This window comes from Pelodiscus sinensis, chromosome 24 (genome assembly GCF_049634645.1).
Source record: "Pelodiscus sinensis isolate JC-2024 chromosome 24, ASM4963464v1, whole genome shotgun sequence".
Lineage (NCBI taxonomy): Eukaryota > Metazoa > Chordata > Testudines > Trionychidae > Pelodiscus > Pelodiscus sinensis.
In genome coordinates, this window is record NC_134734.1 from 19,589,198 (window position 1) to 19,603,258 (window position 14,061).

Here is a 14,061-nt window from a genome sequence, read left to right on the forward strand (position 1 = left end):
CGTGGCTGATCACAGCTCCTATTGGCCGCAGGGCGCTGTTCCCAACCAAGGGGAGCTGCGAGTGCCCGTATCCGCGGAGACGCAGGTAAATATAGCAGCAGCGGCCCACCACTGGTTTATTGCCCACCTCGAGCTCGATCCTCTGACTGGGACTTCACAGCCTCAAGGACTTGGCCACACGTGACCACTCAGAAACATGAATCCGAATTAATGACAGGTGGGCGTTTTTAAAGTGAGCCTGGGCAGTTCCTGTGGATTTTCTGGCATGTCACTAGTCCACTTCAAAAAAAAAAAAATCATGACCTGTCATTAATTCAGATGAATGTTTCTTCATTTGGGTGATCTTAGTTCACTTTGGAAATGCAGCTTAGTTTTAAGATCAACCAAAGTAAGGCCATTGTAATTCTGAATGGGGGGTGGAGGGTATGGAATTTATTGTGGCCTTACTGGTTCAATTGACTTGCTTTCACTTTCCTAAGTATCCCTGTGTAACCCTGAGCATCTGAGGCCGGAAGGCCCCTTTATGCACCAACTACCTTGCTCTGCTGCTACAAGGGGCCCAAAAGCGGCTGTGAGGGAGGTGAAAACTCAAACCTTTACCTTTAAATCGGCACTGTCATGCAACGGCTGCATTCAGGGAACGAGCCCTAGGGAAACCGTTCCTTCCCCTCACAGTGCAGCCCTGGCAGTGGCTTGTACCAAAGTTTGAGCCGCATTTCTACACGGCCACCTACCTTCCACAGACCCCATATTATCAGCGCCAGTAACAGGAGGCCTCCAATGATGCTGCCGATCAGGATCCATAAAGAGATGGGAATGTGTTTGGGCCGGATGATCTCCAGGACTGTCTGCAAAGAGCAGATAGATGCTGGTGGAAGCAAAGCCAAACTGTCCCTGCTCCCTCCTGAGGCTTGGCTGCTGCGTGGGGTATAAGACTCAGAACAGAGCATGCCCTGTAAGGATTATTCACCATGGGCAGTGTTTTTTAAACTTTTTAAGACCGAGCAACACCAAACAATTTTTTTTTTTAGGGAGAAGAAAAAAAAAAATGTGTGTGTGTGTGTGTGTGTGTGTGTGTGTGTGTGTGTGTGTGTGTGTGTGTGTGTGTGTAAGGGGGGGAATTATTGCGCAAAGTAAAAAAAAAGTCGTCTACCCCTTTAAGAGTGGCCATTTTGACTGCCTCGCGGCACACCGGTGTACCACAGAACACAGTTCAAAAAACACTGACCATGGTCATGTCTACACTGGGAAACTATTTTGAAATGACTAAATTTGAAATAATAGCTATTGAAATAACCATTTTGAAATAAGCTTATTCCTCAAGGAAAGTAGGAGTAGGATTTCGAAATAACGGGACTTGGTAGTGTGGATGCTCAGTTGCTTATTTTGAAATGGGGGGGGGGTATTTTGAAATACTCCCTAGTGTAGACCAGGGCCTAGTGTTCCGTGCTTCCAACTCGGGTGGAGCCTGGTATCTGTTCACCACCCCACAGAACCAGTGAGGAAGAACAGAGCCAGAAGCTGGGGTAGCTCATTCCAACAAGCCACTTTGTGCCTGGTTCTCATTTTTATGAAGTGTGTCCCCCCACTCCCAGGCCAAGGCATTTGAAAAGAGGCTGTAACTAAGTGACCAGGGCAGTGCTGTGTGAGGCTGGTCTCCAGGGAGCCGTGGGCCTCAGTAGAAATGAGACTTGTGCCCTCTGAATTTAACCCTTTCTACTCCCCCAAACCCACCTCTGAACAGACTAGCTCATGAATGGGCACATTAGTAGGGTTGCCAGGTGTCCGGTGTTGAACCGGACAGTCTGGTATTTGAGCTTTCTGTCCAGGAAACAAATTAAAATACCAGACCTAGAAATGTCTGGTATTTTCTAATTAAGTAAGTTTTATTATTATCATCGTGAGTATCAGTACGTAATTGTGTACTGCCTGGCTGGTAGACACACTCACATTGCATGAGCATGTCTACCAGCCAGGCAGTACCCAACTACACAGTAGAGAGGAGGGGGGCGGGGCGGGATGGAATTCCTGGGGCCGGACTCGCCCGTGTGCCCCGCCAGAGCTATGTGTGGGATGGGAAGCACCCCAAGATCTGCGTGCGCCCGGGCCAGCCCCGCTCCCCCTCACCCCTCCCAGCCAGCCCTGCTTCCCACCAGCCATTCCTCCCCACCTGATCTCCCCTGGCCAACCCCATTCCCCCTAACCTCCCGGCCAGCTCCCCCACACCCCAGTCTGAGATCAAGTGTGTCCCAGTATTTTTTTTTGAAGTTATCTGGTAATCCTACACCAGTGTTTCTTAAACTTTTTAAGACCAAGGAACACCAAACAATTTTTTTTTAAAATGGGAAACACTAAGAATTTTTTTGTTGAGCCAAAAAAAAAAAAAGTTGCCTGCCCCTTTAAGGGTGGCCATTTTGAGCTCTTCTGTTCTCTGCAGCATACTGGCGTGCCGTGGAACACAGTTTAAGAAACACTGCCCTACACGTTAGATGCACAGTGCTACGGTTACCATATCTGACCTTTCAAAAAAGAGGACACTCCCGAGACTCGGGAGTGTATCTGTATCAGTATCTACCAACTCACATTGTATTGATGTTATATAGGCAGTCCCCCGGTTACATGGATCCGACTTACGTCGGATCCCTACTTACAAACGGGGTGAGGCAACCCCGCACTAGCTGCTTCCCCCCAGCAGACCAGGGAGACGTGAAGCTAGCGCCCCCCCGAGCAGACCAGAGAGACGCGAAGCTAGCGCCCCCCCCCAGCGGACCAGGGAGACGCGAAGCTAGCGCCCCCTCAGCAGACCAGGGAGACGCGGAGCGGCTTTTCTCAGCAGACACCTCAGCTTGAGAATAAAGGACTGAGGGAAGTGAGGTGTGGGAGAATAAAACTGAGCTCTGGAGAAATGTTTGGCTAGAGTTTCCCCTACAATATGTACCAGTTCCAACTTACATACAAATTCAACTTAAGAACAAACCTACAGTCCCTATCTTGTACGTAACCCGGGGACTGCCTGTATACCCCACTTCCCTATCTTCCTTCTCAATGCAGGAGCCAGATCCATCCTTGAGGCAGCCTGTGCTGGCTGTCCTGTCGCTCCCAGGGTGGGTAGGACTTGAGCCCACCATCCTGTGCTCCCCAGGGCCATGCCAGACCCCACTCCACCTCCCTAACTTCATGCATGATGTCCCTTATCCTGCCTTCCTCATGGGGGAGCCAGGTCCATCCCTGGGTCATCCAACACAGGCTACTCTGTGGATGGAGCTGGCTCCTGTATTAGGAAAGCAGGATAAAGGACCCTTTGAATGTGGGGAGGTGAGGTGGGTGCTGGAGTGGCTATGGGGATAGCGCATTCGGCTGGGGCGTGTACCGTGTTGGCCTCAAGTCCAACCCCCCCTCCACCTACCCTAGGAGCAGCTGGACAACCAAACCAGGATAAGGAACCCTCTTAAGGTAGGGAGGTGGGGTAGGGTAGGTGCTGGGTGGAGGATAACACATTCATACAACGGAGTTGGTAGATACTGATAGCGATACACTGCCTCTCAGGAGTATCCTCTTATTTGGAAGTTCAGATATGGTAACCTTGCACAGCGTGGTTTCTGTGCCCACCGCTCTGGCTACAACAGTTGATGAACCTGGAGGCGGCGGTAAGATGAGCGCCTGAAACAATAACCGAGGTGGCGGAGGCCTGGTGTGAGGATTGAGGCCTAGGAGCTATAGTCACGACTTTGCTCCGATCAAAGTCAAGTTGTGAGCAGCCAGCCGGCTTCGTTAACAAGATTAAGCATAAATAAGGTGGAGGGTTTCAAGGTACAGGTCGTAGGAACATTTCTGGAGAACGCTTCATTGAGACACATCTTGGTACCAACCTCCTCCCTAGCAGACCAGGTCTAAACCGACAGCATGATAGATGATCAACCCTCCGCCTCCTTGTACGCGGTAAGCAACAGGAGGTGGCAACCTGATCTGTCAGGCGTGAGGTGTAACTTGTTTGTACTTGTGTCCCCCAAAGAGTGGTCTTTGGCTGGCCTAGCAGGCAGTGCTGGATCCACAGTGTTGGCAGAGAGAGTCCATTGTCACGGGGTACGTGTGCACAGCGGCACAGCAGCGCGTCTGTTCGCTGACAACTATTCCTGTACTTCACTTGGCAATAAACTGGGCTGGGTTTGTGGTCTCTGGGGGCTCTCTGTCTCTCATGTTATCTAATTGCTCATGGTTAATACAGTAGACAGGGTCACGCATGCATGCAGCTGAAAGTTTCTCCTCATTGATGGAGCGGAAGACCGGCCAGGAACCCATCCGGAACGCCTGACTGACAACAGCCGCTAGAAACACCACCCAAGAATTGGGACAAAGCCAGCGGCATCCTCCCCTGCCAATTGCTGGGCTAACGCACCCGCCACCCTGTATTTCGCCACGCCCGGTCTTGACCAAATCTTGGCTTAGGAGAATAACGCAGCAGCAGCCGCTGAGGCAAATTTGCCTTTCATACAAACTGTTCCGGTCTGCCCAGGGAGGGGAAGGGGTATTGGATGTGCCTACCTTACCCATGTTTCTTTGATGTGAAGGGGAGGGGTTCAGAGAGGTTTCTATCCCCAGTATGGCAGGTGGCTGGCTAACACCTGCCATTCCCCGACAGAATCAACATGGCCCTGAGCGAGGCAAAAATCAGGCAGGGGCAGCCTGTTGTTTTTGCCATCTTAACTTGGGCCGTATCTGAGCGAGCGCACAGAAACGAAGCCTGTAGGTCTCCAGCTGGTCTAAGGTATTTAGGTGCCTCGCCCCCCCATGCCTTTGAGGATCCGGGCCTTGATCTGCTTGGACCGAGAGCAAGGCGGTGTGGAGGGAGGGGACAGGACCCAGGGTTCTGCTCTGGCCCCTTCCCTTCCACCCACCTCTCGCCGATGCGCTGACTCCTCCAGGACGAGGAAGCTGCTCTCTTGGGCGATGAGCGCAAACGTGCTGCTGATTTTCACAGTCTTGAATTTAGCCTGTTGGGAAGAGGCGGAAGGGCCGGGCGTGAGCCTGGCTGGGTGCAGCTTGGAACCATGGGCCTGGAGGTGGAGCCGGAGGCCTGGTTTACACTAAAGACTGAAGTGGACAGAGCTGCAAGCCTTGGGCGTGTGATACATCCCCACTGCGGGGCGGGGAGGGCTGAGTCTGTGGCAACCTCCCCCCCCCCCCCCCGTGTAGCCACGGTTTGGGCCCCAGATACATGCTTCCCTCACCAGGGGAGATGGTGCTACTCAAGCAGCGGGAACCCCTGCTGGCACTGTAGCCTGTGTCCACACAGCAGGATTATGGCTGCACCCATGTGGCTAATGGAGCCAAGCCATAGACGATGGGGGATCGATTGGGTCGCCCCTCTGGCTTCCCGGAATTAACGAGCGCGTGTCCGTGACAGGGAACTTTCACAAGGAGACGGCTCCGTGCAGCAAAGCGAACGCCAGTGCGTGGGTGACAAGGTGCCACCGTACTCAAAGCTGGCAAGTCCAGGCCCTGCTCTGATGCCCCTCAGTACAGTAGAAGCTACAGCCTGATTAAGGCCCCAGCCGGCTAAGTGCTGCAGCCACCTCGGGAGAAACTGTCCTTGCCCCTCATAGAGCATCCAGTCTGGGCAAGATAAAAGGTGGGAGGGGGGGGACAGAGAGAGGGGAAGAGACGTGGCCCAAGATCAGTGGCAGAGCGAGGAGCAGAGCCCGGCTCCTCCACGCCCACTAGACCCCGCTCCCAAAGTGATGCCACCAGTGGCTCCTGCTACCCCGGTCTACCAGCCTGGGGGGCTGTGCCCGAATGTGTTAGAGACCCAGAAGGGGATATCGGCTGTCGCATCGCCCTCCCCCCCCCACCGGCCCGCCACTTGGACTCACCCTCCTGAAGAAGTCGTTGTGGATCACCCTCAGCAGGTGGACGGCCACCTCCGTGTTCTTCTCCAGCTGCTCCAGCTCACAGGTCACCACCTGGCACCAGGCGTTGCTGCAGTTCTGCGAGCAGAGCAGAGGTGGGGCCGTGAGTGCCACACAGTGCCGGTGCACCAGCCCACCCTGACATCCCATTGAGAAGGGGCAGGAAGCTAGGGGGATACTAGGGAGATGGCTGGGGGTGTCGGTGCCAGGACGGAGCCGATGGGCTGGCAAACAGCCTGCGGGGGTGACTCCTTCCCGGCACACGTTACTGGAGCCAATCTTACTGGCTATCGGGCATTTCCCAAAGGAATTGGCAGAAGTTGGGCCAAACTTTGTTTTGATTGCAATAAATTGTATCTTTCAAATATTTCATTGCTAGGAGTGTTTGAGGCAGGAGTTTTTCCTCCTTTTCCCATCACCCTCCCTCTCCTCACCCAGGTCACTTTAGAAACTAACTAGGAAGTGGTGGGACAGAAGGGAGAGGAAAGGAAAAATTAACCACAGGTGAAAAACAAGGTGTGTTTCACCACCTGCCCAACAGCCACGACTAAAAAACAGCACAAGTTTGTAAAGAAAACCTCCAACCCCTTCAGCCTGGTAAGAACATAAGCACAGCCATACTAGGTCAGACCAAAGGTCCATCTAGCCCAGTATCCTGTCTGCCGACAGTGGCCAGTGCCAGGTGCCTCAGAGGGAGGGAACACAACAGGGAATCCTCATGTGATCCCTCCCCTTTCACCCACTTCCAGAGAAACAGAGGCCAGGGGCACCATTCCTACCCATCCTGGCTAATAGCCATTGATGGACCTAACCTCCATGAATCTATCTAGCTATTTTTTGAACCCTGTTAAAGTTCTAGCCTTCACCACATCCTCTGGCAAGGAGTTCCACAGGTTGACTGCACACTGAGTGAAGAAAAACTTCTGTTTGTTTTAAACCTGCTGCTTATTAATTTCCTTGGCTGACCCCTAGTTCTTATATTGTGGGAATAAGTAAATAACTTTTCCCTATTCACTTTCTCCGCACCAGTCATGATTGTATAGACCTCTATCATATCCCCCCTTAGTCTCCTCTTTTCGAAGCTGAATAGTCCAAGTCTTTTTAATCTCTTTTCATACGGGACCTGTTCCAAACCCCTCCTCATTTTTGTTGCCCTTTTCTGAACCTTTTCCAATGCCAAAATATCTTTTTTGAGATGAGGCAACCACATCTGTACGCAGTATTCAAGATGTGGGCGTGCCATGGTTTTATATAGAGGCAGTAAGATGTTCTCTGTCTTACTCTCTAGCCCTTTCTTAATGATTCCTAACATTATTTTCTTTTTTCACTGCTGCTGCACACAGAGTGGATGTTTTCGGAGAACCGTCCACAATGACTCCATTGCTGGAGGGTCAAATCACAAAAGCACCGCTTTCACTTTGGTGCCTGAATCCCGTTTTTGAGAGTTATGCAGAAATGCAGAAACCAAAACCGAAGCTATGTTCAGAGGCGTTTCTTGGCGGCCAGGGTCCTGGGGGTAGCAAGAGGGGGCGTGGTTTGATTTTGAAGAAGCGGGGAAGATGGCTTTGCTCTCAACAAGGCAGGAGAGGCTGCAGGCTTGAGGTTAGTGGTGGATTTTAGACCAGGTTTAGGGGGAACATCGCTGGAGCTTGTTTGCAAGGGCGACTTTTCAAAGGCAAGCTTCTAAGGCCCACAATCATAGAATCCTAGAACTGGGAAGAACCTTGAGGAAAAAAAACCTTTTTTGCGTCAGATCTGTATGCCTCGGAGAGCGGTTTTTGCACAAAATGGACACGTCCACCCTGTATGTTTTTGCGCAAAAACGGATTGGAATAGATTATGCAAATGAAGCATGAGAAAATGCTAATCCACACTTCATTTGCATTGCCTCTGCCGACAAACATCAGGGCTGTGTCTACACTGGGCCACTTATTCCAGAAAATCAGCCGCTTTTCTGGAATAAGCTGCGAGCTGTCTACACTGGCCCCTTGAATTTCCGGAAAAGCAACGACGTTGAACTGTACAAAATCAGCCGCTATTCCGGAAAACTATTCTGCTCCCGCTCGGGCATAAGTCCTTATTCCAGAACACTGTTCCGGAAAAGGGCCAGTGTAGACAGCCCAGTAGTCTTTTCCGGAAAAAAGCCCCGATTGCGAAAATGACGATCTGGGCTCTTTTCCGGAAAAGCACGTCTACATTGGCCACAGACGCTTTTCCGGAAAAAGGGCTTTTCCGGAAAAGCATCCTGCCAATGTAGACGCTCTTTTTCCAGAAATACTTATAACGAAAACTATTCTGTTTTAAGCATTTCCGGAAATTCATGCCAGTGTAGACACAGCCGTAGTGTAGACATACCCTTGGAGCAGATCAGGCTCGGTGGAACTGACAGGGTGGCCGGGTCCTTGGGCAGTGTGTGTGGGTGGGGCTTTGTGCTCCTGGGAGGGGTGGGGCAGGTATCCTGCCCCCCCACCCCACCGCTATCCAAACCACGCCAGCCCTCTGAGCGGCCAGGAGCGTGTGGCGCAGGGTTCTGGGGCACATGGCACGGCACTCCCGCCGTGATTTAAAGGGCCCGGGGTTCCAGCTGCTGCTGCAGTAGCAACGGTGGCAGCTGGGAAATCCTGGGCCCTTTAGGATCACTGGGTCCCGGGGCAATTGCCCCCTTTGCCCTCCTCATAGATGGGCCTGATCTAGCGCTTCAGAAAATGGGACTTAGATGCTTTCGCACAATGTCACCTCTAACCATGATCTTTTGGGGGGGCGAAGGGGAAGGAGTGTGGCAGCATGTGATGGGGAATTTAAGGAGGCCCAAAGAAATGCTTTGAACTGGAATTCAGGCAGGACACCAGTAGTCAGACTCTCTTTGCCAAAGTATTGGTGGCAGCAGTGGTGTCCGCAAGCTCCGTAAATGGGCCCAAGCTGTCAGTTTGGGCTTTGCTGAATTGGCCGGCACCTGCCATGCTCTGCAGGAACCGGCTTTGGTGCTGCCGATCCCCTCCCCTCTCCTCCCACCCCCTTTCTGAAGGGACTGTCCCTGTGTGGGCACGGCCAAGCTTTATCTGGGGAGGGCACGGATGAGCGCGCTCTGGCTTTGAGATCGCTGCGTGAAGGCTGCAGGGTCGCTGGCGCTGCCGGACGGTGCCGCTCACCAGTGTGTCTGTGTGCAAGAGGTCTTCGGGGTGCACTGGAACCACTCCCGCCTGGCCCCGTAGCGTTGCCTCTGTCCAGTTGTGCAAGACACAGGTCACCTGGAACGAGACAGCACACGGCAGTGTGGTTGCGACAGGGCCCGCTTTGAGTGTGGCCGAGAGGGACGATGCTGCTGGACAGACAGACAGACAACCCTCTGCGAGGCAGGAGATCCTCCCAGATCTGCCCCCTTCTCTCTATTTAATTATCTGAGGTGCAGACTGAGACCTGACGTCCACACCTGTGCTTGGGGCGCATTCCCATTCGGCCCCTACTCCCAGCTGGAGCTGAGCGGGTCTAGCAGCGGCTGGCCCGTGGGGAGGGGCCGGCCGGGGATGAGAGGCCAGCCGAGGACTCACGTTGCTGGTGAGGATGCGTGTGACGGAGAGGAAGGGGCTGCGCCGGAAGCCCATGGCGGGGAGGTGCATGCTGACGGAGATGTTCCTGACCGGGTAGCAGCCGAGGTTCTGGACCTGCCAGGAGACAGGAGTGAGGCCGGCTGGCAACGGGCAGCGTCCCCGGGGCTGGCTCCTCGCAGTGCCAGCCCTACGCAGCCGCTCGGCCGACGTCCACACGCCAGCTGTCCAGGAAAGATCTGGAGCAGCCCGAAGGGGATCCGCTTGGATTGCTTGCTCTTGGGGCCAGGAGGCTTGTGTTTGAGTCCAGCACCTAGACCTGCTGGACTGACCGCTAGGCCCTACGCGGCAGGACAAACCCGCCATTGCACCCCAGAGCTTGGGTCACTAGGGGGATCCCCCAAACTGCTTTGGATTGGCACCCCCTGGAGCTCAGAGACCCCCGGGGGAGGGGGTCCACTTCACTCCTACGGGGTCGCCCTTCCCTTCCAGACAAGGCACAGCAGGAAGAGGCTCCAAGGACCCCCACCCAACCCAGCCCGGGAGCTGCTGGAGGCGTCCCCCACTCCCCCTGGTCTGTCCCTCCCCCTCGCCGATACCTTGATGGTGGTCTTGAACTCCGGCCCGGGGCTGCTGGGGAAGGTGCCCGCCGGATGCACTTCGTAGCGGTTCAAGGTGGCCTCGCTGGGGAGACACGGCATAGCCGGGCGGGGGTGACCGACAGCAGAGCAAATCGGCCCCTGAGCGCCCCACCCTGCTGTCTCGACACCGCTAGCCCCCAGAACACAAGGGCTGCGGGAGCCTGGATTAAGACGGGGCACTGTCAGAGCAGCCCCTGCTCAGCTGGTTCGTGGGACGGGGAGCCCTCAGGGACAGCAGTGGCAAGGGGCAGTCCCGTGTCCTGCTGGGAGCTGGCGGTTCAAGCATCTAAGAGACCGGAAGGCCAAGTCTGCAGGAGTCTCAGCCCCAATTCCTCGTGGCTCAGCCCTGGCCCAAGCGATTCGGAGACCCCCAGTGCCGGTCGAGTGGGTGGATGGATTTCCTTAGGCCCCCCTGCAGTAGGGCTAGATGGGGGTAGTGCATGGTTTATTAGCAGCCCCCGCAATCAGCCTCAGCACTGGGGTCCCCTCCCCGCTGCACGAGAAGGGCGCCCCGGTTTCACTGAAAGCGCGCCTTCAACCGGGTGTAGTTGGAGTTGTGCAAACAGCCGGGGGGGTGGAGGGGGAGGCTCATCTGGGTTCCATTCGGGCTCGAGTTCCTTCGGGACGGGTCCAAACTCAGCCGCATGAAGCCGCTCTTGAACCAGATTGAGAACGTCCACACAGGACTTAACTCAGCCAGGTTGATTTCACCCCGGGGAAGCTGTGCAGGTTTCTCATGCGGACCGGCTCTCGTTCTGGCTGCTTTAATCCCAGGACACCGCTCAAGGGAGAGGCCCCAACTACCTTAGGTGAGATGGGGCATCCCTCCCTGGTCCCCTGCCTCTCCACCTGGCTTGTCCTTCGAGCTGGCTCACCTGGAGAGGAAGAGGTCGGGCTCGTAGCTGATGTAGGCAAAGGGCTGGGCCGTGTTATCGTGCAGGGTCTCGTTCATTTCGATGCTGTCACTGAGAGGAAAAAGGGGATTGTTACAGTGGCCGGTTCAAACCCCCCAATCCCCATCAGGCACCAGTGCACAGGGGTGAAAAACTGATCTCCTTCCCAGCAGTTGTGGCTGGGTGTTTGGGCAGCAGGTTCCCAGTTTCCTGGGAAGCGCCCGTCTCACAGCTGCTGAGCAACGTTCCCTCTAATTTTTTCATGTGCAGAATGCATTTTGTTTTGTGCACCAAGACATGTGCACCACCAAGAGGCACACATGCTGCCAGCTGTGGGCATTCTGCTAATCAGCTGGGGGGCATTTGACTCTTTCCTGGGCTGCCACCCAAGCACTCAGCTTACAGGGAACATGGCTACTCAGTCTAGATCACATTCCTGCGGCGGCAGAGTTCCTGCCAGCCAGAGGCCCTCAGCCCATCTACATGAGGAGATTATTTTGAATCTACTAAGTGCCACTTCTGGGCACCCGATTTTACAAATTCAAAGTTCCGTGTCCTCCCTACGGGGCAGCAGCGAATGTAGCCTGAGGCAGGTTCCGCTAATGTGGACACGCTACCTCAGACTCAGAGGCAGCACTCTGGGGAGCTGCGGGAGGCCTCCCTGAGGCCAATTAGTTCGAATGAACGGCACCGGAGCGTCCACACCAACGTTATTTTGGACGTACAAGTTCGGGAAGAGCGTTACGCCTTGTGAAACACCAGACTACAGAGTTTAAATTCCGCAGCCCCTGATTCTGGAATAACGGGCTGGGTAGTGTGGACACACTGCTTACAAATTTGACCTTGGGGGGCTTATTTTGGACTAAGGGCCTCGTGTAGACCGGGCCTTAGAGTCAGGCGTTTAGGGGCGGGGAGTCAAATTACTGGCCTTGGTGGAACATGTCGCTCAGTTCTGTTCTTGGTTGGCTCTCCCCCGCTCTGTAGGTGAGAGATTTGGAGGAAATGCCCCTCTCCGGGTGAACTGGGGGTCCTGAACTCACCCCCTGCCAAATCAGTGATGCAAATAGAGAAATGAGAGTGGGTGGGCCCCAGCCAACATGGTGGAGCCGAGTCCCCGCTTTCTCTCTGAGTCTGGGGCTGGCACCTGGCCTCCAGCAGCAGCTAACACACGGTGCTGCACACTCTCAGAGCGGCTCGGTATGGCTGCTGCTCATTCCCAGAGCGCCTTGCAATCTTCACTCTCCAAGCGCCTCTGCAAGGCGGGGCTGTGCTGTCAAAGCCATTCTTGCCCGTACGCAGAACATGCCGCTGCGGAGGGCACCAGAATATCTGGGGGAACCACTGAGTCTTAATGTCCTTCCACCCACCTCTTCCTCTCCCTGCAGCTTTGCTTCCTCAGGGGAATCTAGTTCACTGAAAAGTGACCACGCCTGCCGGAGCTATTCGCAGCACACTCTGGGAATAGAGCCAGTCGTGTGGCTATGAAACCATTTAACAGGCATTTGCCAGCCCCTGGTACATACTGTCAGTTTCGGAGGCTCTGTCTACACTGGGCAGGTTGGGCGACCCAAGTGCTGGCGACATGCAAAAGTTGCCAAAAGTGAAAACCGGTCAAACCCGTTTTTCTGCCGCCCATTGTCAACATGTCATGGCCACGTGGCTAGCACCCTGCCGAGAGAGCAAAGCATTGTGGGGAAGCATCCCACAGTGCAGTGTGGCGGAAAGGCAGAGCTGATCCCTGAGCTTCTTGGGAGGCTTTCGTAACTCTGGGAGCTCTCCGTGCTGAGGAATAGCAAAGCAGCAGGGCCGTCTCTCCAGTCCTCCCCTGCAGCAGCAGCCTGCCTGCTGCTGTGTTCCTAGCAGGGCAGAACAGGAGCACTCCAATGATTTGCTCTTTGTTCCCCAAAGGGCGCAGCTTCCCCAGCTGGAGTGCCTGGAGCTTTGAAGGCGGGCGGGGGGAAAGCATGCCTGCAGGGCAGCACAGATCACAAAACACTGAGCAGAGCCATCAGGCCAGGCATTGTGGAATGCTGGCGGAAGCCTGTTCTCTCGACAAAACAAGCAACGGAGCCCACACTGATTCCTTGTCAACAATAACAGGAGGGGAAAGACAAAAGTATCTCGCAGGGCTTGACATTTTTTGTCACCAAAACTGGGTGTTTCTCCCGATAAAAGTCGCATCGCGGTGTAAACGTGCTCGCTGTTTTGTCTCCAAAAGGCAGTGTCTGGCAACAGTAGATAAGCCTTGAACGTACTTTGTTAGCTGACAGGACTGTAGCTTAAAATCTGCTTTAAAAACATTTCATTGGTGTGTTGCTGAAGATTATAAAATCACAGCTCTAAAAAATCGTCACCCCGCCGCCCCGGGGGCCATCGAACACAGAGGCCCCAGTTTCATAGAACTGCGTGGGGCTCCATATAGCCTACGGACGGCCCTGCGCGCCATGAACCCCATTGCGTAGCTGGGGGGCTGAGGCCCAGATCCACATGGGTGTTTTGACACCAAACGACCACTGATGCCAGTGAAATCCGTGGGTGCCAGATCGTGGCTGTCCTTGTGGCTCTGAGCCGACGTGACCTGCCCTAGGAGTCGGTGACTGAGCAGGGAACCGCGGCCCAAGCCATGGGCCGGCCGCTCTTACCTGCTGGCCGTGAGTTTCAGCTGCACGCGGTTGAGAAGGAAAGAGCAGCTGAACTCAAACTCCAGCAGGAACGCCACCTGGGGGAAAGCAGAGCTGTCAGCCCAGCCCCTCGCCCGGCTCTGCAGTAACCCCGTGGGGGCCATGCCTGGCCCAGGGGCGAGCAGGGAGCTGGGTGACGATGCTGGGGGACTGAGGGGGGAGGAGGTCCCATTTTCAGCAGCACCTGCAGACTCCAAGGCACCAGCTCTCTGCACAATGGCTCTGCAGTGGCGTGGGGGAGAGCGGTAGCAGGGGGCAGAGCACGTTGTTAGGTCTGATTCTCCCTCCCCCCCAGTTCCCACTGCTTCTCCGGCCAAGGCGTGCACCTCTGCTTCCCAATAGTACCTGCCACTTCCTTTTGATGCCCGACGGGCGGCTAGGGTCCCGAGGACAGC

At 54.8% G+C, this 14,061-nt stretch overlaps 1 protein-coding gene across 1 annotated transcript in view; it reads right to left on the reverse strand.

Moving 5' to 3' along the window:
• Nucleotides 1-14,061, reverse strand: part of ITGA10 (integrin subunit alpha 10) — an 80,320-nt gene that overhangs the window by 1,878 nt on the left and 64,381 nt on the right. The window contains exons 22-29 of the mRNA XM_075908365.1: nt 13,628-13,704; nt 10,968-11,057; nt 10,051-10,135; nt 9,455-9,568; nt 9,056-9,154; nt 5,871-5,984; nt 4,896-4,991; nt 735-848 (exon numbers count right to left, since the gene is read on the reverse strand). Coding sequence (XP_075764480.1) covers nt 735-848; nt 4,896-4,991; nt 5,871-5,984; nt 9,056-9,154; nt 9,455-9,568; nt 10,051-10,135; nt 10,968-11,057; nt 13,628-13,704 — 789 coding nt within the window. The remainder of the gene's footprint in view (nt 1-734; nt 849-4,895; nt 4,992-5,870; nt 5,985-9,055; nt 9,155-9,454; nt 9,569-10,050; nt 10,136-10,967; nt 11,058-13,627; nt 13,705-14,061) is intronic.